At 36.3% G+C, this 27,346-nt stretch overlaps 1 protein-coding gene across 1 annotated transcript in view; it reads right to left on the bottom strand.

The window, feature by feature from the left end:
- Positions 1-27,346, bottom strand: part of EPHA5 (EPH receptor A5) — a 213,435-nt gene that overhangs the window by 134,367 nt on the left and 51,722 nt on the right. The window contains exon 3 of the mRNA XM_058182027.1: positions 25,465-26,128. Coding sequence (XP_058038010.1) covers positions 25,465-26,128 — 664 coding nt within the window. The remainder of the gene's footprint in view (positions 1-25,464; positions 26,129-27,346) is intronic.

Genomic DNA, 27,346 nt, shown 5'->3' with positions numbered 1-27,346 from the left:
TGCCATGCGCTCAAAAGCCCAATTGGCCTTATTATCAGGGAATGTCTTATTTTGGGGGAAGCAGGGTATCTACATGGAGAAAAGTACCACAACGTTCCATCTTAGATCCAATACTCTTCAATATCTTCATAAATGACTTAAATGAGGTAATAGAAGGGGAACTCATTAAGTTTGCATATAGAACTAAGCTGACAGGAAGTGTGGCCATACTAAGGCTTTGTAAAGTGGTACTAAAGAGAAGAAATTATAGAAGGGGTTGAAGTTGCAGGAACTTTGGGGGAGAAAAACCATGTCATATTAGAATTCAACATAATGCAGACCCAAAAAATAGAACAAAATCAGACTTAGACTTTAAAAGACCTGATTTCAACAAGCTCTAGAAAGAGCTTGAGAAGGATTCCACGGATGTCTTAAAGTTTCTATTCTTCTAAAACTTCTAAAAGAAATGACCCTGAATATGAATCTTTAGAGGAAGACCAATGGAAAAATGACACTCGTAGAAGTAAACAGCAACCAAGAATAATACCCCTGCTATCTAGTCCAATCCCTTTGTTGATGATTAATCAATTTCATAACCTCCCCCGGGAAAAAGCATGCAGAACCCTAGAAAAAATGCATCATCACGTGCATGTCTAGAAAAGAAAGATCATCAAAAACTCCTGTGAAAGAAAGAAAAATACCTCAGTCTTCCTTGAGGGGGGTGGTGGAAGGCAAGTATGGGTGACAGAAGATTCAATACTCAGGGGAACAGAACCAGGCATCTGTATAATGAACATTCAATCTAGGAAAGTATGCTGTTTCAGTGGAGAAAAATAACCTTACTAAAATAATCAAGCTCACAGATTACTACCCTTTTCTTCTCCCTCACATAGGGATGAATTATATGACAACGAACCTGAAAATAATATCAAGAAATTATGAGGAGCTAGACAAGAAAGTTAAGGAGTTGAATACCGCAAGTGGTATTTTCATCTGTACTTTCAACAAAAGTTCAACATCCAATGAGAGTGGTCACAGGATTGGAAAAGGTCAGTTTACATTCCAATTCCAAAGAAGGGCAATGCCAAAGAATTCTCAAACTACTGCACCATTGCATTCATTTCACATGCTAGCAGTTATGCTCAAAATCCTACAAGCTAGGCTCTAGCAGTATGTGGACCAAGAACTACCAGAACTTCCTAAAACTAAAACCCTACGGCATCTCTGGACCTCTCCACAATTGGATAGCAGCTTTCCTGTCAAACAGACAACAAGCAGACAAAATAGGCAATGCCCTATCAAATCCTGTTCCTGTAAATAGCGGCGTTCCCCAAGGCAGTGTTCTTGGACGAACACTCTTTATATTATACATTAATGATCTCTGTGACCATATCACAAGTAATTGTGTTCTCTTTGCTGACGATGTCAAACTATTTAACACCATCAACAATACAACTACCCTTCAAAAAGACCTTGACTTTGTATCTGAATGGTTTAAAACTTGGCAACTCCAAATCTCAACCAGCAAATGCTCAGTCTTACATATTGGAAAAAAGAACCCAAACACTAAGTACATACTTGATGGACATTACCTTACAGATGACCCCCACCTTGGAGTTTTCATATCCAATGATCTAAGTGCCAAAGCCCACTGCAACTACATCGCAAAAAAGGCTTTAAGAGTTGTAAACCTAAACTTACGCAGCTTCTACTCCAGAAACACTACACTGCTAACCAGAGCTTATAAAACATTTACTAAACCAATTCTTAAATACAGTTCATCTGTCTGGAACCCATACCACATTTCAGACATCAATACAATTGAATGTGTCCAGAAATATTTTATAAGAAGAATTCTCCACTCCTCTGAATACAACAAAATACCTTATGCCAACAGACTTGAAATCCTGGGTTTAGAAAACTTAGAACTCCGCCGCCTTCGAAAGGACCTGTGTTTAACTCATAGAATCATCTATTGCGATGTCCTTCCTGTTGAAGACTACTTCAGCTTCAATCATAACAATAACAAGAGCAAACAATAGATTTAAACTCAATGTTAACCATTTCAATCTTGATTGCAGAAAATATGACTTCTGTAACAGAGTTATTAGTGCTCGGAACACACTACCTGACTCTGTGGTCTCTTCTCAAAATCCCCAAAGCTTTAACCAAAAACTCTCTACTATTGACCTCACCCCATTCCTAAGAAGTCTATAAGAGGCGTGCATAAGAGCACAAATGTGCCTACTGTTCTTGTCCTATTGTTTCCTTTCATTATATCCAATTAATATAGTTATTACATACTTATGCTCATATATATGCTTATATATTATACAGTTATTTTCATGCTTATGTTTATATATACTGTTGGGACAAATAAATAAAATAAAATAAAATAAGTATAAAATAAAATAAATAAAATAAATAAAATAAGTACAGGCAGGATTTTGAAGATTTATATTAGCTATATAAAAGAGCTATATCTGCACAGAAAGAAAAACCATAAATTCAGCCCTGAGTCTTCCTTGAGGGGGTGGTGGAAGGCAAGTATGGGTGACAGAAGATTCAATACTCAGGGGAACAGAACCAGGCATCTGTATAATGAACATTCAATCTAGGAAAGTATGCTGTTTCAGTGGAGAAAAATAACCTTACTAAAATAATCAAGCTCACAGATTACTACCCTTTTCTTCTCCCTCACATAGGGATGAATTATATGACAACGAACCTGAAAATAATATCAAGAAATTATGAGGAGCTAGACAAGAAAGTTAAGGAGTTGGAATACCGCAAGTGGTATTTTCATCTGTACTTTCAACAAAAGTTCAACATCCAATGAGAGTGGTCACAGGATTGGAAAAGGTCAGTTTACATTCCAATTCCAAAGAAGGGCAATGCCAAAGAATTCTCAAACTACTGCACCATTGCATTCATTTCACATGCTAGCAGTTATGCTCAAAATCCTACAAGCTAGGCTCTAACAGTACGTGGACCAAGAACTACCAGAACTTCCTAAAACTAAAACCCTACGGCATCTCTGGACCTCTCCACAATTGGATAGCAGCTTTCCTGTCAAACAGACAACAAGCAGACAAAATAGGCAATGCCCTATCAAATCCTGTTCCTGTAAATAGTGGCGTTCCCCAAGGCAGTGTTCTTAGATGAACACTCTTTATATTATACATTAATGATCTCTGTGACCATATCACAAGTAATTGTGTTCTCTTTGCTGACGATGTCAAACTATTTAACACCATCAACAATACAACTACCCTTCAAAAAGACCTTGACTTTGTATCTGAATGGTTTAAAACTTGGCAACTCCAAATCTCAACCAGCAAATGCTCAGTCTTACATATTGGAAAAAAGAACCCAAACACTAAGTACATACTTGATGGACATTACCTTACAGATGACCCCCACCTTGGAGTTTTCATATCCAATGATCTAAGTGCCAAAGCCCACTGCAACTACATCGCAAAAAAGGCTTTAAGAGTTGTAAACCTAAACTTACGCAGCTTCTACTCCAGAAACACTACACTGCTAACCAGAGCTTATAAAACATTTACTAAACCAATTCTTAAATACAGTTCGTCTGTCTGGAACCCATACCACATTTCAGACATCAATACAATTGAATGTGTCCAAAAATATTTTAAAAGAAGAGTTCTCCACTCCTCTGAATACAACAAAATACCTTATGCCACCAGACTTGAAATCTTGAATTTAGAAAACTTAGAACTCCGCCGCTTTCGACAAGACCTGTGTTTAACTCATAGAATCATCTATTGCAATGTCCTTCCTGTTGAAGACTACTTCAGCTTCAATCATAACAATAACAAGAGCAAACAATAGATTTAAACTCAATGTTAACCATTTCAATCTTGATTGCAGAAAATATGACTTCTGTAACAGAGTTATTAGTGCTCGGAACACACTACCTGACTCTGTGGTCTCTTCTCAAAATCCCCAAAGCTTTAACCAAAAACTCTCTACTATTGACCTCACCCCATTCCTAAGAGGTCTATAAGAGGCGTGCATAAGAGCACAAATGTGCCTACTGTTCCTGTCCTATTGTTTCCTTTCATTATATCCAATTAATATAGTTATTACATACTTATGCTCATATATATGCTTATATATTATACAGTTATTTTCATGCTTATGTTTATATATACTGTTGGGACAAATAAAATAAATAAATAAATAAGTATAAAATAAAATAAAATAAATAAAATAAATAAGTACAGGCAGGATTTTGAAGATTTATATTAGCTATATAAAAGAGCTATATCTGCACAGAAAGAAAAACCATAAATTCAGCCCTGAGTCTTTTTTGTATGAAGAAAAGGTCTTGTATGAAGAAGAGCTTTTGCATCTATCTACCTTATCTCCTAAACTAGAGAGCATCTAGCACTGATCTCTGATTGAAGACATCATGTGTCCTTGAGAACTACATCAGAGGAAGTCCATGCTCACATTTCATCTTGCTATCTTTTTCCAAGTCTTTATTCTTCTCCTCTGCTGTCAAGAACTACCCCATGTGGAACTCCCCTCCCTCTTGTGAGAATGTCACCATTCCCATCAGAAATTATCAATAAAATATGCATCAGATAATCATTATTTAATGTAGACTTTGCATATTTGTAATCTCTATTCGTATGAGAGGAAAAGAGATTAGATGTTAAAAAAAAATTTCTCTTTCTTTCTAGCAGCCTATAGGTCTTTTACACTAGAAAGTGGTTCTAATTTCTTGAACAACTTGGAATTCGTCCTCTGTATCTCAAGCCTGATTCAAAATAAAGGAAAGCAAAATAGCACCCATCAATTGATATTATTGTTACTGTTAGTATTATAATTATTATTACAGTTACTATTAGTAGCTCTGGACCTAGTTGGAGAAAGCAGATAAACCAACACAGATAATTGGGCAGGTAAGCATCACCTGCCCAATTATTCTACAGTAAATAAGAGAAAAATAGCAAAAAGGTGGTAAAGCTGCAATTCATATAAACAGAATCTTCTCTACAAGGAAAACTGTGAAAGAACTGGTTCATATTTAGTGTGTACAATTCACTTTTGGAATCAAGGATAGATTGAGGATCCTGTTACTGTACTGCCTACCATGATGCTTAATAGGATACCTAAGAGCAGTGATATGCTGAAGCCAACTCACACTTCCTCATGAGAGCTAAGTGCTAAATTTTCTAAGGTGAATGAAAGCAAAGCTATCAGCTGTTTGGTAGCTAGCAGTGCCATGGTGGCAATAGAGTTGGCAGAGCTGTTAAATATTTATCAGCACATTGCTGACTAAGAGTGTATTTAAGTTGGCAAATACAACAGAGTTGCTGACAAGTTATCCTAGGCTTATGAAGCTTCGGGATTTCAATATCCACTTTGGGAGTGATTTTTTTCACATTGACTGAGGAACTGATAACAGCTTAACCTGGCAGGTTCCAGGGCTAAGACACCTGATTGATCACACACTTGACTGGAAATTATGTTCTGATCAGGCAGTTCTGCAATCTCATGACAGTTCATCATCTCACTATGACTGGATTAGTGCTTCTGCCTTCCTTCAAAAAGACAATGGATTTATGGTATTAGGCTGGTTTGCCTAGAAAGGATTATTGAATCCAATTAGATTCTGGGAAAACCTGGAAAAATCTAGGGCTATCTCTACTGAGGATTCTAATCAATGACTTATTATTACTTGGAATAGAAAATTTGCTAGTATGATTGACATAAGCACCTCCTTCAGCTTCCTTTAAAAATGGTCCTATAGAAGGATATGGGAAGCTGAAGCAACCAGATATATACCGGTAGCTAGAGCACAGATAGAATAAGACCAGAGTCAAATATGGCAAGCACAGTATAAAGCTCATTTGAAAATTTATAGGTGCAGCAGGAGTGAAACCTTTTCATCTCCAAGTAATACCTCTATAAGCTCATGGTTAGATTACTACTGTGATCTCTGGTTCTGAGGAAGCTGATTTTTATTCCTGTCACTTCTTCCCAGAATTTCCATTTAAAAATAAGTTCAAGAGCGCTACAAGGTGATTTTGATCAGCCTGATGATCTTTGTGTGAGATTGATAGAATGAATACTAGTCCTTCGTTTCTTTTTGAACAGGCAGCTGTTTTTGATACCCTGATTTTGGAGACATAGGAACTGGGGCATGATTTTGCTGCAATTCTACCACTTCTTTCTATCTCTTTTTACCTCTTTTTCAAATACAAACCAAGCTTAACTCTGTTTAACTTTTAAACATGTTAAAGAGCAATCATTACTACTACTGAATGCAACAGTATGATAAAAAGATTTACATAGTCATTGAATTGTCATAGTAACTGTTCTTCGTGTTTATATTAATGTTGCCTTTAAATCAAGTTTCTGCAGTTTTTTTTAAAGAAAACATTTTGTAGATGAAGATGCTAAGATATTTTTATTTTAAATTTTAAAGCAAGAGGTTGATTTCACACATCGAATGAACCAACCTGCACTTAGGTAGTTAAAAAATATAAAGGCAGAAATCCACATAAGACCTGATCCCCAATTAAACAAACATTATAATTTAATATGATGCATGAATCTGGTCATTAACAAACTTGTAAGATAGGAAAACATAAGAGCTTTCAAAGATTTTAATGCAATTTTTGGTGAAGAAATGGAACAACCCAAAGAAATAGAACAAGAATGCAGCTTGGTTAAAGGAGGCCAGTGAGAATTAGAAAGACTTTATCCACAACTTTTGTTATACATTCTATTTATTAAAAGTATTGCTTAGTGGGTTTGTTGACCTGTTAGATTTTCAGAAAGTCAATCTCAAAATAGTTAGCTCCATGGTGATAAGCTGTTCTATAGTAATACATAACATATTTTAAATAAAGAAAAATATCACAAGTTTTATTTCTAGTGATATGTAGCAGGGCTAATGGAGCTTGTCCAGCAGTGTTGTGTAAGAATTTGGAACAGCATATATACAAACATCCCTCTTTTTTATTTAAAAATGTTATATATTATGCATAACCCAATAAAATTTAATGTATTGACAGAAGTTTGTTACAGAGAATAAAAAAATCAATAAGGCCAAAGAGAACCAGCATTACTATACTAAACACATTTTGCCTATACAGTGGATATAAAAAGTCTATAAATCCCTGTTAAAATGTCAGGTTTTTGAGATGTAAAAAATCAGGCCAACATAAATCACTTCAGAATATTTTCTACTTTTAATATAACGTATCAACTATTCAATTGAAAACCTAAACTAAACTAAACTAAACCTAAACTAAAATCTTTTAGTGGTATGTAGACTTTTTATATCCTCTATAATATTACTGAGTTCTGGCAATAACATGAATTGATTGTTGTTTATGTGCATCCAGTGGTTTTTGACTCCTAGGAACCACATAGAACTTATTCCATAACAATCTATCCTTAACTTCTTATTTCAAGTCTTCCCAAAACCTGCAACTATCAAACTAATATGAAAATCTTTCAATGATAGTATCAAGAAAACAATGGATAAAACTGCTATTGATTTTATTGTTCCTGTTTCAAATTAGATGATTTTTTTAAAAAACAAGATTATATGTAATCCTAAGGAAGCCAGTGAGCCATTTTCCTCTTACCAAATAATACAGGATATATGTAACCAAACTTGAGTGCAAATTCCTGATATGCTAATTCACTATCTCTTATTAACTTACAAGGCATTTGCAGAATGTATTAAGAGGAAATTGCAGCAATTAACCACCTTGAGTTATTTATAAAAAACAATAAACACAGGTGTCCCTGCTGGCCCCAACTTCTTCCTCAGCTCCTTCCCAATAAGTAGCTATATGTTTTCTTTATCAATTTTCCTTCTGCCCTGTTAATATTTTATCTTATTCTGTTGGTTATAGAATTTGTATAGTGTAACATCTTTCTCATATCTAGAATGTATCTGCACTTATGAGTACCATGCCATATCGATCCCTTGATCGCTCAGTTCTTGTTTGGTTTCAGTTCCCCCTTTGCATTCAAGATATCTTTATATCTAACAATATATTCCATGTTAATAACATATGCGTGAATCAGTGCTTCTATTGTTGAAAGTCGAACTGGTATCCTCAAATAACATTGTTATCTAGTTTTTCCCCACACTAACAATAATGAATTCCTAATGTAATATCTCTGAAAGTAACCATGTATTTTATTTTTCCCATACCATAAGAAGGCATGCCTGCCCAATTGCAAATCGTGCCTCTCCAAAGTCAATAGTCTTGTATTCCTCAATATAATCCATTCTTTCACCCATATAGCCTGGTAATACAATTCCCAATTCGGTAGCCCATTCCTGGTATCTTGCAGCATTTTTAAACTTATTCTTGCTTTTTTCCTTGCCAAATATATCTTAATATTACTTTATTGAGTTCCTCAAAGATTTTAATGCAATTTTTGGTGAAGAAATGGAACAACCCAAAGAAATAGAACAAGAATGCAGCTTGGTTAAAGGAGGCCAGTGAGAATTAGAAAGACTTTATCCACAACTTTTGTTATACATTCTATTTATTAAAAGTATTGCTTAGTGGGTTTGTTGACCTGTTAGATTTTCAGAAAGTCAATCTCAAAATAGTTAGCTCCATGGTGATAAGCTGTTCTATAGTAATACATAACATATTTTAAATAAAGAAAAATATCACAAGTTTTATTTCTAGTGATATGTAGCAGGGCTAATGGAGCTTGTCCAGCAGTGTTGTGTAAGAATTTGGAACAGCATATATACAAACATCCCTCTTTTTTATTTAAAAATGTTATATATTATGCATAACCCAATAAAATTTAATGTATTGACAGAAGTTTGTTACAGAGAATAAAAAAATCAATAAGGCCAAAGAGAACCAGCATTACTATACTAAACACATTTTGCCTATACAGTGGATATAAAAAGTCTATAAATCCCTGTTAAAATGTCAGGTTTTTGAGATGTAAAAAATCAGGCCAACATAAATCACTTCAGAATATTTTCTACTTTTAATATAACGTATCAACTATTCAATTGAAAACCTAAACTAAACTAAACTAAACCTAAACTAAAATCTTTTAGTGGTATGTAGACTTTTTATATCCTCTATAATATTACTGAGTTCTGGCAATAACATGAATTGATTGTTGTTTATGTGCATCCAGTGGTTTTTGACTCCTAGGAACCACATAGAACTTATTCCATAACAATCTATCCTTAACTTCTTATTTCAAGTCTTCCCAAAACCTGCAACTATCAAACTAATATGAAAATCTTTCAATGATAGTATCAAGAAAACAATGGATAAAACTGCTATTGATTTTATTGTTCCTGTTTCAAATTAGATGATTTTTTTAAAAAACAAGATTATATGTAATCCTAAGGAAGCCAGTGAGCCATTTTCCTCTTACCAAATAATACAGGATATATGTAACAAACTTGAGTGCAAATTCCTGATATGCTAATTCACTATCTCTTATTAACTTACAAGGCATTTGCAGAATGTATTAAGAGGAAATTGCAGCAATTAACCACCTTGAGTTATTTATAAAAAACAATAAACACAGGTGTCCCTGCTGGCCCCAACTTCTTCCTCAGCTCCTTCCCAATAAGTAGCTATATGTTTTCTTTATCAATTTTCCTTCTGCCCTGTTAATATTTTATCTTATTCTGTTGGTTATAGAATTTGTATAGTGTAACATCTTTCTCATATCTAGAATGTATCTGCACTTATGAGTACCATGCCATATCGATCCCTTGATCGCTCAGTTCTTGTTTGGTTTCAGTTCCCCCTTTGCATTCAAGATATCTTTATATCTAACAATATATTCCATGTTAATAACATATGCGTGAATCAGTGCTTCTATTGTTGAAAGTCGAACTGGTATCCTCAAATAACATTGTTATCTAGTTTTTCCCCACACTAACAATAATGAATTCCTAATGTAATATCTCTGAAAGTAACCATGTATTTTATTTTTCCCATACCATAAGAAGGCATGCCTGCCCAATTGCAAATCGTGCCTCTCCAAAGTCAATAGTCTTGTATTCCTCAATATAATCCATTCTTTCACCCATATAGCCTGGTAATACAATTCCCAATTCGGTAGCCCATTCCTGGTATCTTGCAGCATTTTTAAACTTATTCTTGCTTTTTTCCTTGCCAAATATATCTTAATATTACTTTATTGAGTTCCTCAAAGTATTTTTTTCCACTTTTATTGGAATTGTTTGAAATAGATATATTATAGTGACCAGATTTTAACATTGGTAAAGTGGGACACCATTGACCGGGGGGGGGGTGTTCTAATTTTTTTAGTACCGGTTCTGTGGGCGTGCCTTATTTTGGGGTGTGGCTTGGTGGTCATGTGACTGGGTGGGCCTGGCTAGCTGCTCACGTGACTGGGTGGGCGAGCCTAGCTGCTCATGTGACCGGGTGACCCTGGCTATGGGCATAGAAATTACTCAGAGGGCTAAAAAAAGTCATTTCTGACCGGTCCTCGCACTTATGACTATCCTCACATTTATGCCCATTGCAGCATTTTTAACAACCATGTCACTCATTTCACAACTGCTTCTCTTCACCATGGTTACAAGATAGGGTGCAAAATGTAAAATGTGAGGACAGTTGTAGGTGTGAGGACCAGTCAAAAGTGTGAGGACAGGTCAAAAATAACTCTTTCAGCCCTCTGAGTAGTCCTTATGCACAAAATGCTGCAACAGGCATAAATGATGACCAGTCATAAGTGTGAGGACTGGTCAAAAGTGTGAGAACCTGTCAGAAATCACTTTTTTCAGTCCCTATGTGCATAGGGACTACCCAGAGGACTGAAAAAAGTGATTTCTAACAGGTTCTCGCACTTTTGATCAGTCCTCACACTTATGAACGGTCATCATTTATCCCTGTTGCAGCATTTTTAATAACCATGTCACTCATGTCACAACTGCGGTGGGCATGTCCTGGTGGGCATGTGACATAGCTTCTTTGCCCTAATGACTGTTTGCTGCAATGTTCTTAAGTGTGAAAAAACAGTCATAAGTCACTTTTTCAGTGTCATGCTTGTTAAACCAATTACCAGAACAAATCCATTCTCCCTCCCTCTTTCTCTCCATCTCTTTCTCTCCCTTTGTCTCTTTCTCTCCTTAATCTCTTTCTCCCTCCCTCTCTTTCTCTCCTTCATCTTTCTCCCCCTCTTTCTCTCAATCTTTCTCTCCTTAATTTCTTTCTCCCTCCTTCTCTTTCTCTCCATCTTTTCCCCCCCTTTCTCTTCTTCATATTTCTCCCCCTTCTATCCTTCATCTCTCTTTCTCTCCTTCATCATTTTCTGCCCCCCTCTTTTTCTCCATCACTCTTTCTCCAGATGGGGTCGGGTAGGCTGGCGCTGCGTGGGTGGGAGGCGGCCGCAGGACAGTCCTGCGGGTGGGCAGCAGCCGAGGCAATTGACACATGCTTCGCGGCTCAGTCCAGGCGCGGAGACCTTCCTCCTCCTGTGGGAACCGAGCGACACCCCCGGGCCTTCCTGCGCGCCCACCTTGCTACGAGGGCTCGGCTGCTACCCGCCATCGGGACGGGCTTGAATGGGCTGACCAGTATTCTAAGTGCAGAATGGGCAACTCGCTGCAGCCTTCTCGCCATAGGACAAGAATTGCACTAATATTGAAGAAATAGTGGAATAGAATCATTAAAGATGCAAAGGAGGGACAAAATGAAATGTGAATGTCAAAAATTAAAACAATGTTTTAATTATTTCAAATAAGCTGAATTGCTGAATTGTCCTGTGGTGAGTTGTTCTGCGGTGAGTTGGCTGTGGCGAGTTCAGTATGGCAAATTGGCTGCAGCAAGTTGTCCCATTCTGCACTTGAAATACTGGTCAACCCAATAAAAAAAATATATGTTGAGACTTTGGAAGTAGTTCAAAAGGAGAAACAACAAAAAAATGATTAGGGGCCTAGAAGCTAAAATATATGAAGAAGGATTGCAGCAACTGGGTATACTTAGTCTAGTGAAAAGAAGGACCAGGGGGTGACAGGATAGCAGTCTTCCAATACTTAAAAGCTTCCACAAGGAAGAGGGCCCAACTTATTTACCAAAGCACCTAAAGGCAGGACAAAAAAAAATAATGGATGGAAATTAACCAAGGAGAGAACCAACCTAAACTAAACTAAACCTAAACTAAAATCTTTTAGTGGTATGTAGACTTTTTATATCCTCTATAATATTACTGAGTTCTGGCAATAACATGAATTGATTGTTGTTTATGTGCATCCAGTGGTTTTTGACTCCTAGGAACCACATAGAACTTATTCCATAACAATCTATCCTTAACTTCTTATTTCAAGTCTTCCCAAAACCTGCAACTATCAAACTAATATGAAAATCTTTCAATGATAGTATCAAGAAAACAATGGATAAAACTGCTATTGATTTTATTGTTCCTGTTTCAAATTAGATGATTTTTAAAAAAAACAAGATTATATGTAATCCTAAGGAAGCCAGTGAGCCATTTTCCTCTTACCAAATAATACAGGATATATGTAACCAAACTTGAGTGCAAATTCCTGATATGCTAATTCACTATCTCTTATTAACTTACAAGGCATTTGCAGAATGTATTAAGAGGAAATTGCAGCAATTAACCACCTTGAGTTATTTATAAAAAACAATAAACACAGGTGTCCCTGCTGGCCCCAACTTCTTCCTCAGCTCCTTCCCAATAAGTAGCTATATGTTTTCTTTATCAATTTTCCTTCTGCCCTGTTAATATTTTATCTTATTCTGTTGGTTATAGAATTTGTATAGTGTAACATCTTTCTCATATCTAGAATGTATCTGCACTTATGAGTACCATGCCATATCGATCCCTTGATCGCTCAGTTCTTGTTTGGTTTCAGTTCCCCCTTTGCATTCAAGATATCTTTATATCTAACAATATATTCCATGTTAATAACATATGCGTGAATCAGTGCTTCTATTGTTGAAAGTCGAACTGGTATCCTCAAATAACATTGTTATCTAGTTTTTCCCCACACTAACAATAATGAATTCCTAATGTAATATCTCTGAAAGTAACCATGTATTTTATTTTTCCCATACCATAAGAAGGCATGCCTGCCCAATTGACACATGCTTCGCGGCTCAGTCCAGGCGCGGAGACCTTCCTCCTCCTGTGGGAACCGAGCGACACCCCCGGGCCTTCCTGCGCGCCCACCTTGCTACGAGGGCTCGGCTGCTACCCGCCATCGGGACGGGCTTGAATGGGCTGACCAGTATTCTAAGTGCAGAATGGGCAACTCGCTGCAGCCTTCTCGCCATAGGACAAGAATTGCACTAATATTGAAGAAATAGTGGAATAGAATCATTAAAGATGCAAAGGAGGGACAAAATGAAATGTGAATGTCAAAAATTAAAACAATGTTTTAATTATTTCAAATAAGCTGAATTGCTGAATTGTCCTGTGGTGAGTTGTTCTGCGGTGAGTTGGCTGTGGCGAGTTCAGTATGGCAAATTGGCTGCAGCAAGTTGTCCCATTCTGCACTTGAAATACTGGTCAACCCAATAAAAAAAAAATGTTGAGACTTTGGAAATAGTTCAAAAAGGAGCAACAACAAAAAAAATGATTAGGGGCCTAGAAGCTAAAATATATGAAGAAGGATTGCAGGAACTGGGTATACTTAGTCTAGTTAAAAGAAGGACCAGGGGGTGACAGGATAGCAGTCTTCCAATACTTAAAAGCTTCCACAAGGAAGAGGGCCCAATTTATTTACCAAAGCACCTAAAGGCAGAACAAAAAATAATAATGGATGGAAACTAACCAAGGAGAGAACCAACCTAAAACTAAGGAGAAAATTCCTGGGAATAATTAACCAGTGGAAGAAATTGCCTTGGGAATTTGCCCCATCACAGACATTTATCAGAAATAGTATAGGTTTCCTGCAAGAGCAGGGGGTTGGATTAGATGACCTCCAAGTCCCTTCCAATTCTGTTCTGTTACTTACCAGCACCATGAACATACATCAGATGGTAGTCTGGTCTTTGCTTACCAAATATGTCAGTTTAATAAGAAAGAGGAACATGATTTCCTGAAATTATTGCCCCTTCTCCAAAGCTTCTCTTCTCTTTCGTTTCTCCTTCCCAACAGCTTACCTCCTCGGCTGCCTTCTACATTATCACCCTCTCGTTCTTCCTGGTTCCGGCCCCTCCCATACCCTCCAGCTCACCCTCCAGCAGGCACTTGAACTGGGTCAAAGCAGACTGCACCCGCGAAGGGCTGTGTTGCCCCAGGACAAATGGGGCCGTAAGAACTGGTTGCACCACATGGCTCCGAAGGAAAGTGCCACACAGACAAAGTGAGAAGAAAAGAGCTGACTGGCGAGCGCTTCATGTCAAAAGAGGCGTGGACTGAACAGCCAATCAAAGAACAGAAAAGGCTTCTTTCCCTCCAGCCGCACCAATCAGCAGCAGAATTTATTTAAAGAGACAAGGGAAACGTTCGGGGGAAAAATGATATTTTGACACTCTAAAGCGAAGCAGAAATTGAACTGAAATTGGTAAGGAGTGGAATGAAAAGTAGCCAGATGGGTTATTTGAACAAGTAAGATAGGCCTAACAGGAAAGAATATAAAGAAACCTGAGAGCTTGCTTAAGTTAAGTTAAAATCGGGGCTTTTTTAGAACGCCGCGGGATGCGGGACAAATTTTTAAATAGCGGGACTGTCCCGCCAAAAGCAGGACATCTGGTCACTATAAGATATAGTAATCTCGGTTAATATATTCATTTTTATTGTAGCTATTCTTCCTATTAATGATCATTGCAAATTTTTCCATTTTTCCAGATCTGCTTTGATTTGTTGCATCAGTTTATAACAATTAGCTTCTTTAAAAGTTATATATCTTGCTGTCAGGTGAATGCCTAAGTATTTCACTTTCTTAATAATATCTATTCTCTTCATTAACTCTTTTTTCTGCATGTTTTAAAGATTTTTAACTAATATCTTAGTTTTCTCTTTATTTATTTTTAATCCTGCCACTTCGCCATATTCCTCAATTTTTTTTTATTAATTTAGGCTCTGTTCCTTGTGGATCTTCCAAAATGAAGACTAGATTGTCTGCAAATGCCTGTAATTTATATTTTTCCTTTTTTATTTCCATATTTTTTATCTCTGAGTCTTGTCTAATATTTCTATTTAATACTTCCATTGTCAATATGAATAATAGACGGGAGCATCCTTGTCTTGTACCTTTTTTAATGTTAACCTTCTCTGTCACATCTCCAATTACCATTACCTTTGCTGTTTTTTTATAATATATCACCTTAATTATGTTAATAAATCTCTCCCCAAAATCCATACCTTTTAATTGTGCTAGCATAAACTGCCAGTTCACGTTGTCAAATGCTTTCTGTGCATCTAGAAAAATCAATGCCATTTGCTTCCCTGGATGTTCTTCATAATACTCCAGTGTATTTAAAATTAGTTTCATATTGTCTTTAATTTGTCTCTTAAGTAAAAATCCATTGTGATCTGAGTGTTTAAATTGATTCAGGAACCTTTTTAGTCTTTCTGGATTATTGAAGCATATATTTTATAGTCAGCATTCAGTAAGGATATTGGTTTCTAATTTTTTATCCGTTGTAAGTCTGAATCTTCTTTCGGTATGAGAGTAATACAGTATATGCTTCCATCCATGAATTTGGTACTTTCATTTCTAGTACTTCATTGAACACTTCCAACATTGGTATACTTAAAATATTTTGTAAATCTTTATAGAGTTCTGCCGTTAGACTATCTGGGACTGGTGTTTTGCCATTTTTTTGTCTCTTAATTGCTTCTGTTAATTCCATCATTATTATACATTTATCTAGCGTATCTTTCACTTTTTCAGGTATTTTAGGTAATTCCGCTTTTTCTAAATATTGTTTTATTTTATCTTCTGAAACTGTCTCTTGAGCATATAATTTTGGATCACTTTCTTTTTATTGTCATTTTGATGATGAAGGTTTCCTTCCTCATCTATTATTGGTACATCAGTTTTTTTTCCTTATCCTTTTTCAATTTATATGCCAGCCATCTTCATGGTTTACTTGCATTTTCTAAAAAGTTTTGTTTAGCGCTTTTAATTTTTTGTGCTAATTCTTCTTTATATATTAAGTTCAACTTATGTTTTGTCAATTCCATTTGATATTTTAGACTCTTTTTTATGGTTCTTTTTGTAATTCCATCTATAACCTCTTATAGTCTTCTTCTAATATCTTTTGGTTTTGTTTCTTCTTATTTTTCTTTCCCATGTAAGTTACGACTAAACCTCTAGTGTACGTCTTTGCTGTGTTCCATACATTTTGTAATGAGGTCTCATCTTTTCTATTCTCTTTAAAGAAAAAGTCTAATTCTTTTTCCATGAATTGAATAAATTCCTTGTCTTTTAATATTGACTGATTCAGCATCTATCTTGATTTCCTTTTTTGTCCTTTTCATTTATTTTGATGGTAGAGATAACAATGAATTACAAACAGATACTTTTGGTAGCAATTTATGGACCAAATAACAATCAAAAGGACTTTTACGGTAAATTTTGTAAGAAAATAATAGAATTGGAGTATGAAAATATATGTGTAGCAGGATATTTTAATGCAATTTTGGATGCAGAATTGGACTATAAAATTAGGAAAGTAAATAAAAAAGCTAAGAAGACACTCCCACAAGCGTTTCTTAAAATGGCAGAAGAATTAGGTATTTGAGATGTATGGCATGAGGTACAGCCCAAGGAAAAGCAATATTCATTTTATTCAAATCGGCATATGTCTTGGTCAAGAATAGATATGATATAGATGACAGCTGAATTAAGATCTAATGTACAAGAAATAGACATAGAAACAAGTAATTGGGCAGACCATAATCCAAGATATTTTTTTCTATAGGGATGCAACAGACAACAATGCAGCAAATTGGATGAGGATGTTATGGAAAGTGCATAATTAAATTTAATTAAGAACTTCAGGTCATGATGTTTAAAAATAACGCACTGTTCTCCCCATTATTTCCATTTAAATTGGAAAAAATGCATCGAAGATATTAATGACAACTAATGTTTCTATTGGTACTATTTCTAGATACAGTAATTTCCATGCACAGCATTTTTCCATCAATGTTTTTCCAAGCTATACAATTAAATCCCTGCAGAATAAATTAAAACAGTTTTTTTAAAACCTCTAACTTGACCTGTTTTTGTACAATACCTTAGGGTGCAATCTTCTTTTTATCACTAACATGGGTAGATTCTGGGCTTTAGATTACTGTAATTCAATCAAAATGCAATCATTTATAGCAGTGTCTCCCAAACTTGGATAAAATACTCAAAATTGGGTAAAAGTGGTTTTTCTTTGGGTAACAACACCCAAACTCATTACTGAATCACAACTGGGACATTTAAATAGGATTTTCTCATAAGTTTTTTGGGCGGTTGATAAAGGACAAAGTTTGGGAAGCACTGATTTAAATAATTTATGGTTTTATCTGTGTGAATATATGTGTATATAGACACTCAGAGACACAGCCACACACCAGAGTACTAACAAAGAGATCACAGATTGTTTCAGGATATGTTCCAAACAGCATTAAAATAGAATAGAATAGAATAGAATTTTTATTGGCCAAGTGTGATTGGACACACAAGGAATTTGTCTTGGTGCATATGCTCTCAGTGTACATAAAAGAAAAGATACGTTCATCAAGGTACAACATTTACAACACAATTGATGATCAATATATCAATATAAATCATAAGGATTGCCATACAATACAATTTAAGATTATGACTTTAAAATTTCTGGCCACTGATTGTCTTCCATTATAGGACCAACAATCAATTTTGCTAAATGTTTTGAAGCAACATCTTTTCCATAAAACTTCAAAACTTAAACTAGTCTAAAGAATTAAGGCTTTTTTAATAACAATATTTGTTAAAATATTGGAGCAGTTTAGAATACTGATTAAGATGCTGCCTTAGAAACCAATTACTATAAAAATAATAAAAGCAAGATAAACACCTATTAAATAAATAAATAATTCTTATAGTTAGTTTTCTATCATTATTGTTAAACCATTAAAATATGAATCCATTATTAAGAATAATTTGTTGAATTAGTCTAGCAAATCAGCTTGCATATAACTAAATCCAACTACTGAATAGTATAATAATGCAAAGCAATATACTTTTACTTAATATTTAAAGCTGACCTAAGAACAGAATCCAAACTTTCTGTTATCCATACTAACAAGCCAAAAGCAGACACCCATGTCAAATCAGTTGTTCACAGAATACTAAAACTGTTGCAAAAGGATGATAATTTTCATTAATCATTAAACAATATGCCTGCCTTCTCAATATTGCTGTCTTCCACATGTATTGGACTACAGCTTCCATCACAAAATAAATAAATAAATAAATCTGGTATTTTAAGAATCAAATGGGAAAAAAACATCAAAGCAAAAAGAAATATATTCCTTAAACTTCCATTTTAATTTCTAGATCAGCAAAGAGGGTTAATCTGTCACAGCATGAAATCTAAGAGGTAACTGTTAACTTTAGTTTGTTTGTTTGTTTGTTTTCATTTCATTTCATAAATATGCCTCCCATCCCTCTGTCTAGGTGACTTACAATAATTAAATAATACAAATACTCTAGGTGTCTTACAAATAAAATAAAACAATAAAAAAATTCACATTAAAAATTAAAACCAATCAAGTACTAGTTAAAAAAAAACAACCAATCCATAAAGGGGGATGAGGTGGAATCTTCTCCTAATGGATCACCCCCATCAAGGACTCAAGCCAGTTGACACAGCTCAAGGCCAAGAAAGTGGAGGTAGATCTTCCTCGAGGGGTTCTGAAGGATGGGAGCCAAGGCAAGAAAGGCTCTTCTTCTGGACCCTGCCAGTCTAAATTCTTTGGCCAATGGAGTCCCATAGCAAATTCATTCTGTCAGAACAAATGGGACAGGCAGATAGCCTGGACCTATGTCATATAGGGTTTTAAAATTAGAATATAATATTTGTTATTGAATAAACCTTTTTAGGTCAAAGATGCAAATCTTTTAAAGATATGATACCCAAGCCTGTTTAATTCCATAGATGGAATGCCCAAATGAAATTGCTACCTATGAAATTATGATCAAAATCCACAACATATGATAAAGCTCTTCACACAAGCACACTGCAGTGAGGATTGGATTATCACTATTACAGTTCAATACAGATTGGATTATTACAGCATTATAGATTTTATTCTCAGTGCAACACATCTCCATACCTTGCTTCATTTCTATAACCATAAAAATAGGCAGTAGTTTGTTCCTAGTATGAAACTGAATAAAGCCTAATGTTTAAATGGTGGAGGCAGTAGTGGGACTTGAATAATTTAACAGCCAGTTCTCTGGCTGGGAGCCACGGCAGTTTGGCCATCTGACTTTGGTCATGGGTAGGACTTATATTGGGTGCACATGTAAAAATCAAGCTAGGACTTACTTTCTGAGTAGATCGTATTTTCAGGGAAAACACGGTATATACAGTACACAGCATTTCCCTGATCTCCTAATTTAGCCACTTTATCAAAGAAGACAATAAGTCAATAATTCAGACATTTTTAGGAGATGGTATACTCTTTTTCACTGGAAGTGCATAAAAAGAGGCTGGATAGCTATCTATCAAAAATGCTGGTCTAGATGAGCTTTAAGGTCACTTTCACTATGACTCTATGAAAATCTGCATCATCTTGCACATAAAAATAGAGCTCTGGCAGTAAGTAATTACTGATTTTAGCCATGGCAAGTAAACATGCCTGAATATTTTTAATTCCTATTTTAAAAAGACAACATATATCAATAATTATTAATACTTCCCTAAATTAGTAAAGGCTTGTTGGTGGTCAAAATAGAATTGCAAGTTATACTAATTCAAGCGGTTCATGATGGGAAATAAACGTAAAATACATTTTTCTCTTCATTAAGCAACCACGATGTGATGACCTGCTCTGTGAAAAATTAGAGGTCAATCATATAATGAGATTTGCCCCATGCCACATGTACTGACTTTGATCATAGAATTTGCCCAGCTTCCTGTTACAAATACATTGCCAACAAGATAATGATTGAGCACATCAGTATCACTTAGCAGATTTAGCCAAAACAGACTATAATTGCTGCCATATGTTCATGAGGCTCAGTAAGAATTTCAACACCATTTATTAAAAAAGATTTTAAAAATCTAACCTGGTAAAAATGTTAGAGCTTATATTTTATATCCTCTACACCACATGTAAAATATTATAAATCAATTTCTGATTTGCATTAATGCTAATGTTGGTGCATTACTAATAAAAACTTTCAATTCTTATTGTGTTACGTTTTCAGAGTGAATCTGTTGTTAACAGTTGACTGGGGCTTTAACTAGCCTTGTAAGATAACCACCATCTACTGTAAGATTGTAAATCAAATTCAATCTATTGTATCTAAGCCAATCTCATTCTATTCCCCAAATTAACTCTAATTACGGATAAATTTGAACCAATACCTTGCTTGCTACTTATTTATTTTAATTTTATTTATTTATTTATTTATTCGAATTTTTATACCGCCCTATCTCCCAAAGGACTCAGGGCGGTGTACAGCCAAATAAAAACATAGAAAAATACAAGTAAAAACAACAATTAAAAAACTTATTAAATAGGCCGAAATTAAAACATCGCTAAAATAATATAAAACCCCATTAAAACTAAATTTAAAACTAAAACCCTAGGCTAGCCCCGCGCAAATAAATAGATGTGTCTTAAGCTCGCGGCGGAAGGTTCGGAGGTCGGGAAGTTGGCGCAGCCCTGGGGGAAGCTCGTTCCAAAGAGTGGGAGCCCTCACAGAGAAGGCCCTTCCTCTGGGTGTCGCCAGCCGGCACTGCCTGGCGGACAGCACCCTAAGGAGTCCCTCTCTGTGAGAGTGTACGGGTCGGTGGGAGGCAATTGGTGGCAGTAGGTGGTCCCGTAAATAGCCCAGCCCTATGCCATGGAGCGCTTTAAAGACGGTAACCAAAACCTTGAAGCGCACCCGAAAGGCCACAGGTAGCCAGTGCAGTCTGCGCAGGATTGATGTAACATGGGAGCCACGAGGCGCTCCCTCTATCACCCGCGCAGCTGCATTCTGAACCAACTGCAGCCTCCGGATGCCCTTCAAGGGGAGCCCCATGTAGAGAGCGTTGCAGTAATCCAAGCGAGATGTCACGAGCGTATGAGTGACCGTGCATAAGGCATACTTAAACTTACACATACCAGCCTAAGTGGCAATATATATGATGTTAGTATCCAGTAGTATCATAATTTAGAAGAAATTTAAGCAATTCAGAAAGCATGAACCTGGAACCTGCAATCAGCTAATCTATAATTGATCAGATAAATAAATAATTGCCATTAATAATGTTCGCTTATTTTTTGATCTTAGCAACCATATTAGGTTATACTTTGCCATTCTTCCTCGCGACATACCTGGTTTATTAACTAAGATTATTTCAGGTTTGACTAGGAATATCTTAATCACACATTAAGTTAGCCATAGGGGGAAACAAATTTTAATGCAAGCCAGAAAGAAAATGGCATGATAAATAATTTAATGTTTATACAACAAAAATCAAAGAATATGATGCAAAATGTTAAACATACTTCTTTTAAAGAAGCATTGTTGTATAAACTCCTATTTTCTACTTATGGTAATATAGAATTTTGTCAAGAGAATACAATGTTCATAGCAAATATTCTTTTCCAATAACCCATGAGACAATTCTACACATGGACATCACCAGACGGTCAACACAGAAATCAGATTGACTACGTGCTGTGCAGCCAAAGATGGAGAAGCTCAGTTTTTACAGTTAGAAAAAACAAGACTAGCAGCTGACTGGCTCAGATCAGGAGCTTCTCATTGCAAAATTAAGGCTTAAATTGAAGAAAATAGGGGAAAGCACCAGGCCACTCAGGTATGAACTAAATCATAACCCTGATGAATATACAGTAGAGGTTACAAATAGATTTAAGGAATTAAATATGATAGACAGAGTGCCTGAAGAACTATGGACAGAGGTTCGCAACATTGTACAAGAGGTAGCAACTAAAACTATCCCAAAGAAAAAGAAATGCAAGAAAGCAAAATGGCTATCTGAGGAAGCTTTACAAATAGCTGAGGAAAAAGGGAACATGAAAGGCAAGGGAGAAACAGAAAGATATAACCAATTGAATGCAGAATTCCAGAGAATAGCTAGAAGAGATAAGAATCCCTTCTTACATGAACAGTGCAAAGAAATAGAAGAAAACAATAGAATAGGGAGGACCAGAGATCTATTCAAGAAAATTGGAGATATGAAGGGAACATTTCATGCAAAGGTGGGCATGATAAAGGACCAAAATGCCAGAGACCTAACAGAGGCAGAAGAGATTACGAAGAGTGGCAAAATTACACAGAAGAACTATACAAGAACAAGATTAACGTCCCTGATAAACACGATGGGGGCCACTGACCTTGAGTCAGATATCCTGGAGTGTGAAGTCAAATGGGCCTTAGGAAGTCTGAGCAACAACAAAGCTAGTGGAGGTGACAGTATTCCAGCTGAGCTATTCAAAAGCTTAAAAGATGATGCAGTAAAACTCAAATTTGGAAAACTGAACAATGGCCACAGGATTGGAAAAGGTCAGTTTACATTCTAATTCCAAAGAAGGGTGATGTCAAATAATGCTCAAACTACCACAAGATTGCACTCATTTCACATGCTAGCAAAGTTATACTCAGAATCCTACAAGCTAGGCTCTAGCAGTATATGGACCAAGAACTACCAGAAATGCAGGCAGGATTTTGAAGAGGCAGAGGAACTAGAGATCAAATTGCCAATATATGCTGGATCATAGAGAAAGCTAGGGAGTTCCAGAAAAATATCTACTTCTGCTTCATTGACTATGCTAAAGCCTTTGATTGTGTGGATCACAACAAATTGTGGCCAGTTCTCAAACAGATGGAAGTACCAAACAATCTTATTTGTCTCTTGAGAAACCTATATACGGGTCAAAAAGCAACACTGAGAACTGGACATGGAACCACTAATTGGTTCAAAATTAAGAAAGGAGTTTGGCAAGGCTATATATTGTCGACCTGCCTATTTAACTTATATGCAGAGTACATCATGAGAAAGGCGGAGCTAGATGAATCGCAAGTTGGAATTAAGATTTTCAGGATAAATATCAACAACCTCTAATGGCAGAAAGTGAAAAGGAACTAAAGAGCCTCTTGATGCGGGTAAATGAGGAGAGTGCAAAAGTTGGCTTGAAACTCAACATTAAGAAAACTAAGATCATGGCATTTGGTCCTCTCAGTTCCTGGCAAATAGATGGGGAAGAAATGGAGGTAGATTTTATTTTCCTGGCTCCAAGATAACCGCACAGGGTGCGGTTTTTTAACTACAGCCAAGAAACTAAAAGATGCTTGCTCCTGGGAGGAAAGCTATGGCAAAACTAGACAGAATACTAAAAAAAAGAGACATCACTCTGCCAACAAAAGTTTGCTATGGTTTTCCCAGTTACAATGTATACTTGTGAAAGTTGGACCATAAGGAAAGCTGAGTGGCAAAGAATTGAGCCTATGGTGCTGGAGAAGACTCCTGCAAGTCTCTTGGACTGCAAAGCGATCAAACCAGTCAGTGTTGTGGTCCGTCAGCAGCCTACGGTGCTGGCAATGGAGTCGAACAACGATGAGGCTGAGGTGAGGCCAGGGCCATTGGGAAGTGAGGTGTGGACTCCAGAGCCTCCAGAGACTGAGAATAGTGAGGAAGAGGAACTGGAGAAGCCTGTTCCTAATGCACGCATGAGGAGAGCAGCTCAAGCAGGGAGGACAACTTCCCTGATGATTGGCCCCTCCCATAAGGCTTAATAACAGACCATCACCGGTGTTTCAGCTTGCCGGAAAACATCGTTGCAGCTGCGTCCTCTGCTTCGTATTTTGGTGAATTCTGGACATTTATCAGGAAGGGCCTTTGGCAGTTTGCCTAATTGGACTCGGGTTTGTGATAACTGAAGAATTTGTGTTTGGGAGACCTTTGTTTACTTTGAGTTGAACGACGCTGGGAATGAAGTAATTCCCAGCTGTTCAAATAAAGTTTATTTTATCATGGACTGAGTTTGTTGCTACCTACTTGCGTCTGGGTCACAACAGTCAGTCCTAGAGGAGATCAACTCTGACCCCTCTTTAAAAGGCCAGATCCTGAAGATGAAACTGAAACACTTGGGCCACTTAATGAGAAGAAAGGACTCACTGGAGAGGAGCCTAATGCCAGGAACGATTGAGGGTGAAAGAAGAAGGGGATAACAGATAATGAAGTGGCTAGCTAGAGTCACTGAAGTTGACCCCGACTGAAAGAGTCGGTGTCAATTTAAATGAACTCTAGGCCAGGGGTCTTCAACCTTAGCAACTTTAAGACTTGTGGACTCCAACTCCCAAATTTCCTCAGCCAGCTTTGAAGTCCACAAGTTTTAAAGTTGCCAAGGTTGGAGACCCCTGCTCTAGACGATGGTAGGGGACAGGAAGGCCAGGAGCAACATTGTCCATGTGGTCGCGATGTGTTGGACATGACTTCGTGACTAACAACAACTGCTTGCTTGAAAATTATAAAAGTGACTTCTATATTTTACTATCTTCATCCATTTCTATACACTATTTTGCAGTTAAAACATATTTCAGACTACACAGTTCTAACTACAAATTGGAATATGTATCTGCAAATTCATTATAAGTTATTTTAGACATATTATAAGTATAATTCTGATTTATAAAACAAGTTAGGAAGTTTTGCAGTCATATGTACATTATCTACATCATTACTTTTGTACTATGGTGTCTGAATTTTTAAAATGTTTCCACTCAAAAAGAGGGGATGATGGAAGTTCTTTATGGATATTAACCACTATAAATCCTTTATAGTCATGTAAGAAAGGAATCAAAACCAAGCAGATAAAAGACAATATCACGTGCACAATTCATTCATCCAAATCAATCACTCATTCTTTCACAAACTTTTATTCCTTCTCACAGATAGACATAAATTCAGAAGGGAAATGACAAGTTTTAATCTAGAATATTACCTTGCTCCATCCTTCCCAGATGCAGTTTAATGAGCTAGGTGGCAGAGAACAGCTTTATAAGCTGCATAAGCATGGCTGAGTGAGAAATCACCCAGCTGCTAGAAATCGTAATCAATGCTTTATCTATGGCACCGTGAGAAAGCATATTTATGTGAGAAGCAATTAGGCTGCCATCTTTATTATAGGATGTTCTCATTCTGTGTGTGTGTGTGTGTGTGTGTGTGTGTGTGTGTATGCGCACCCACACACCCACACACACACACGTAGATTAATATTTATCTTCCAAACAGATCAATAAAACTATTTCTGGCATAAAATCCTTACCCTGACAGGTGCTGTTCTTCTCCTCATATCCTGCCTTACATAGGCATTTTCCAATAGGCACCAGCCATTCCCCTTCAGCACTGCAATGCATCCGTGGGGGTTCATCAGTCACTGAATTGTTCACGCATGACCCTAAGACTTCTAGTAGCTGTGAAGAATCAGCTCCAGTGATGGTGTCAGGAAAGATGGCAAGGTTTCGAATCACCAGAGGGCATTTTTTGTAATAGACCCGGACAGATACCAGTGCAATGCAGGCACCCACATCCTGGAAAGCAAGGTAAAAGCCCTTTTTGGTTAGAGGTCCAACATCTCTCACCTCTGTATTTAGCTTCATGACTCTATCTCCAAGATCTAATTCTGTAAAACTCTCATCTGCTGCAATGGTATCAATCTTGATGTATTGGTTTTCTTTCACATTCCTCCCATCTTCATAATCAGATTCAAAGTAATACATATTAAAAGTCTCTTTGCAAGTTCCAAGACCTCCTGGAAGGCTGTTACAGTCTCTAAGGGTAAATTTTAGTTCAATGAAGATCCGCGAGGCTCCTTTGTTAGAGATCCAGCTTGTCAAAAGCCAATTATTCTGAGTCTGTTCCATCACTCTGCACACTTGATATGTGTGGATTGGTGCATAATTTTCATCCACCTCACCAATTTCTTCCCACTAGACACAGAGGGGGGAGGGAGAAAGAAACAGAAAAAAAAAACAATTTTAAAAATCAGATTGCAAACGCCCACAATTTGACATATGCTGTTATAGAATGAGGCAAGTAATGATGAAAAAAGTAAAGTAAAAGTACCAAACCTTATCTATACCTTTAAATATTGAAGTAGATTTCCACGAGTTGCCCATAGCAGCTTAAAAAAATCAGATTTTACACTGTTCTCCCTAAGCTTTGTTTTCTAATTATTGATATAGGAGATTTTTGTGACATGTAACAAGATTGTAAAATAGGACAAAACTCACTTAACAACTATCTTGCTTAGCAACAGCAATGTTAGGCTCAATTGTGGTTATAAGTTGAAAAGTATATACTATACTGTATATATAGACTCTTTTCAAAGCAGAATACCTAGACATAATTTTGAAAATAGGAAATTAGCATGCTTTGAAAATAAGGCACTCCTAAAGAGAAAAAAATGCCACAGCTGAAACTGATCCTCATAGTTTCCCATTTAATGATAAGCATTTTTAAGTGAATTACTGTACTATACATACTTCAGGGGAAAAAAGTAAACTATTTTTTAAATATTTTAAAAATAATCCTTTTCCTGAGCTAGTTTGCTAGTTTATTCAATTTATGGTTGATTGGATAGTTTGTCTTCTATCTACATTTTCTAATAATGACATTAACTCTTTTATTCCTGTTTCCTAGTGCATTTGGTGGAAGTCTGGATTTTCTTGAAGTGTGAATTAAAGCACCCACAAACAAACATCCACTATGAATAGGAATTCATGTTATCACAGGACCAGAGACCTAGTCAATTCTACACCACTGCATAGTTATGCTTTGGTCATAAATATGAAATAGGCCATACCCAATAAATTACTTAACTATGTATCTTGGCTGAAGAAAATTCCATTGTCAAAGTTCAGATCTGAACTTGCCTACCTGATTTTCTCTGGAATAAGCAAGCAGTGTACTTAGAACATTATTCAAATATACTACAGTTTGAAGGTTAGCTAGTGTCTACAATGCCATTCAAACTGAAGAAACCACCTCTGGAAAACATAATAAAAATGATTTCTGTTGTACCAAAAATTGGTAATACTACAACACTAAGGAAAGTATTTCATCTACAGTACTATTGTAGATGAAATATATGGCTAAAATGTCAAGATACTGCAGAAGCTCAGACCTATACTTATTTGACAAAACAA

Source organism: Ahaetulla prasina, chromosome 4 (genome assembly GCF_028640845.1).
Source record: "Ahaetulla prasina isolate Xishuangbanna chromosome 4, ASM2864084v1, whole genome shotgun sequence".
Taxonomy (NCBI): Eukaryota; Metazoa; Chordata; class Lepidosauria; order Squamata; family Colubridae; genus Ahaetulla; species Ahaetulla prasina.
This window is presented reverse-complemented; position numbering and strand designations above follow the sequence as displayed.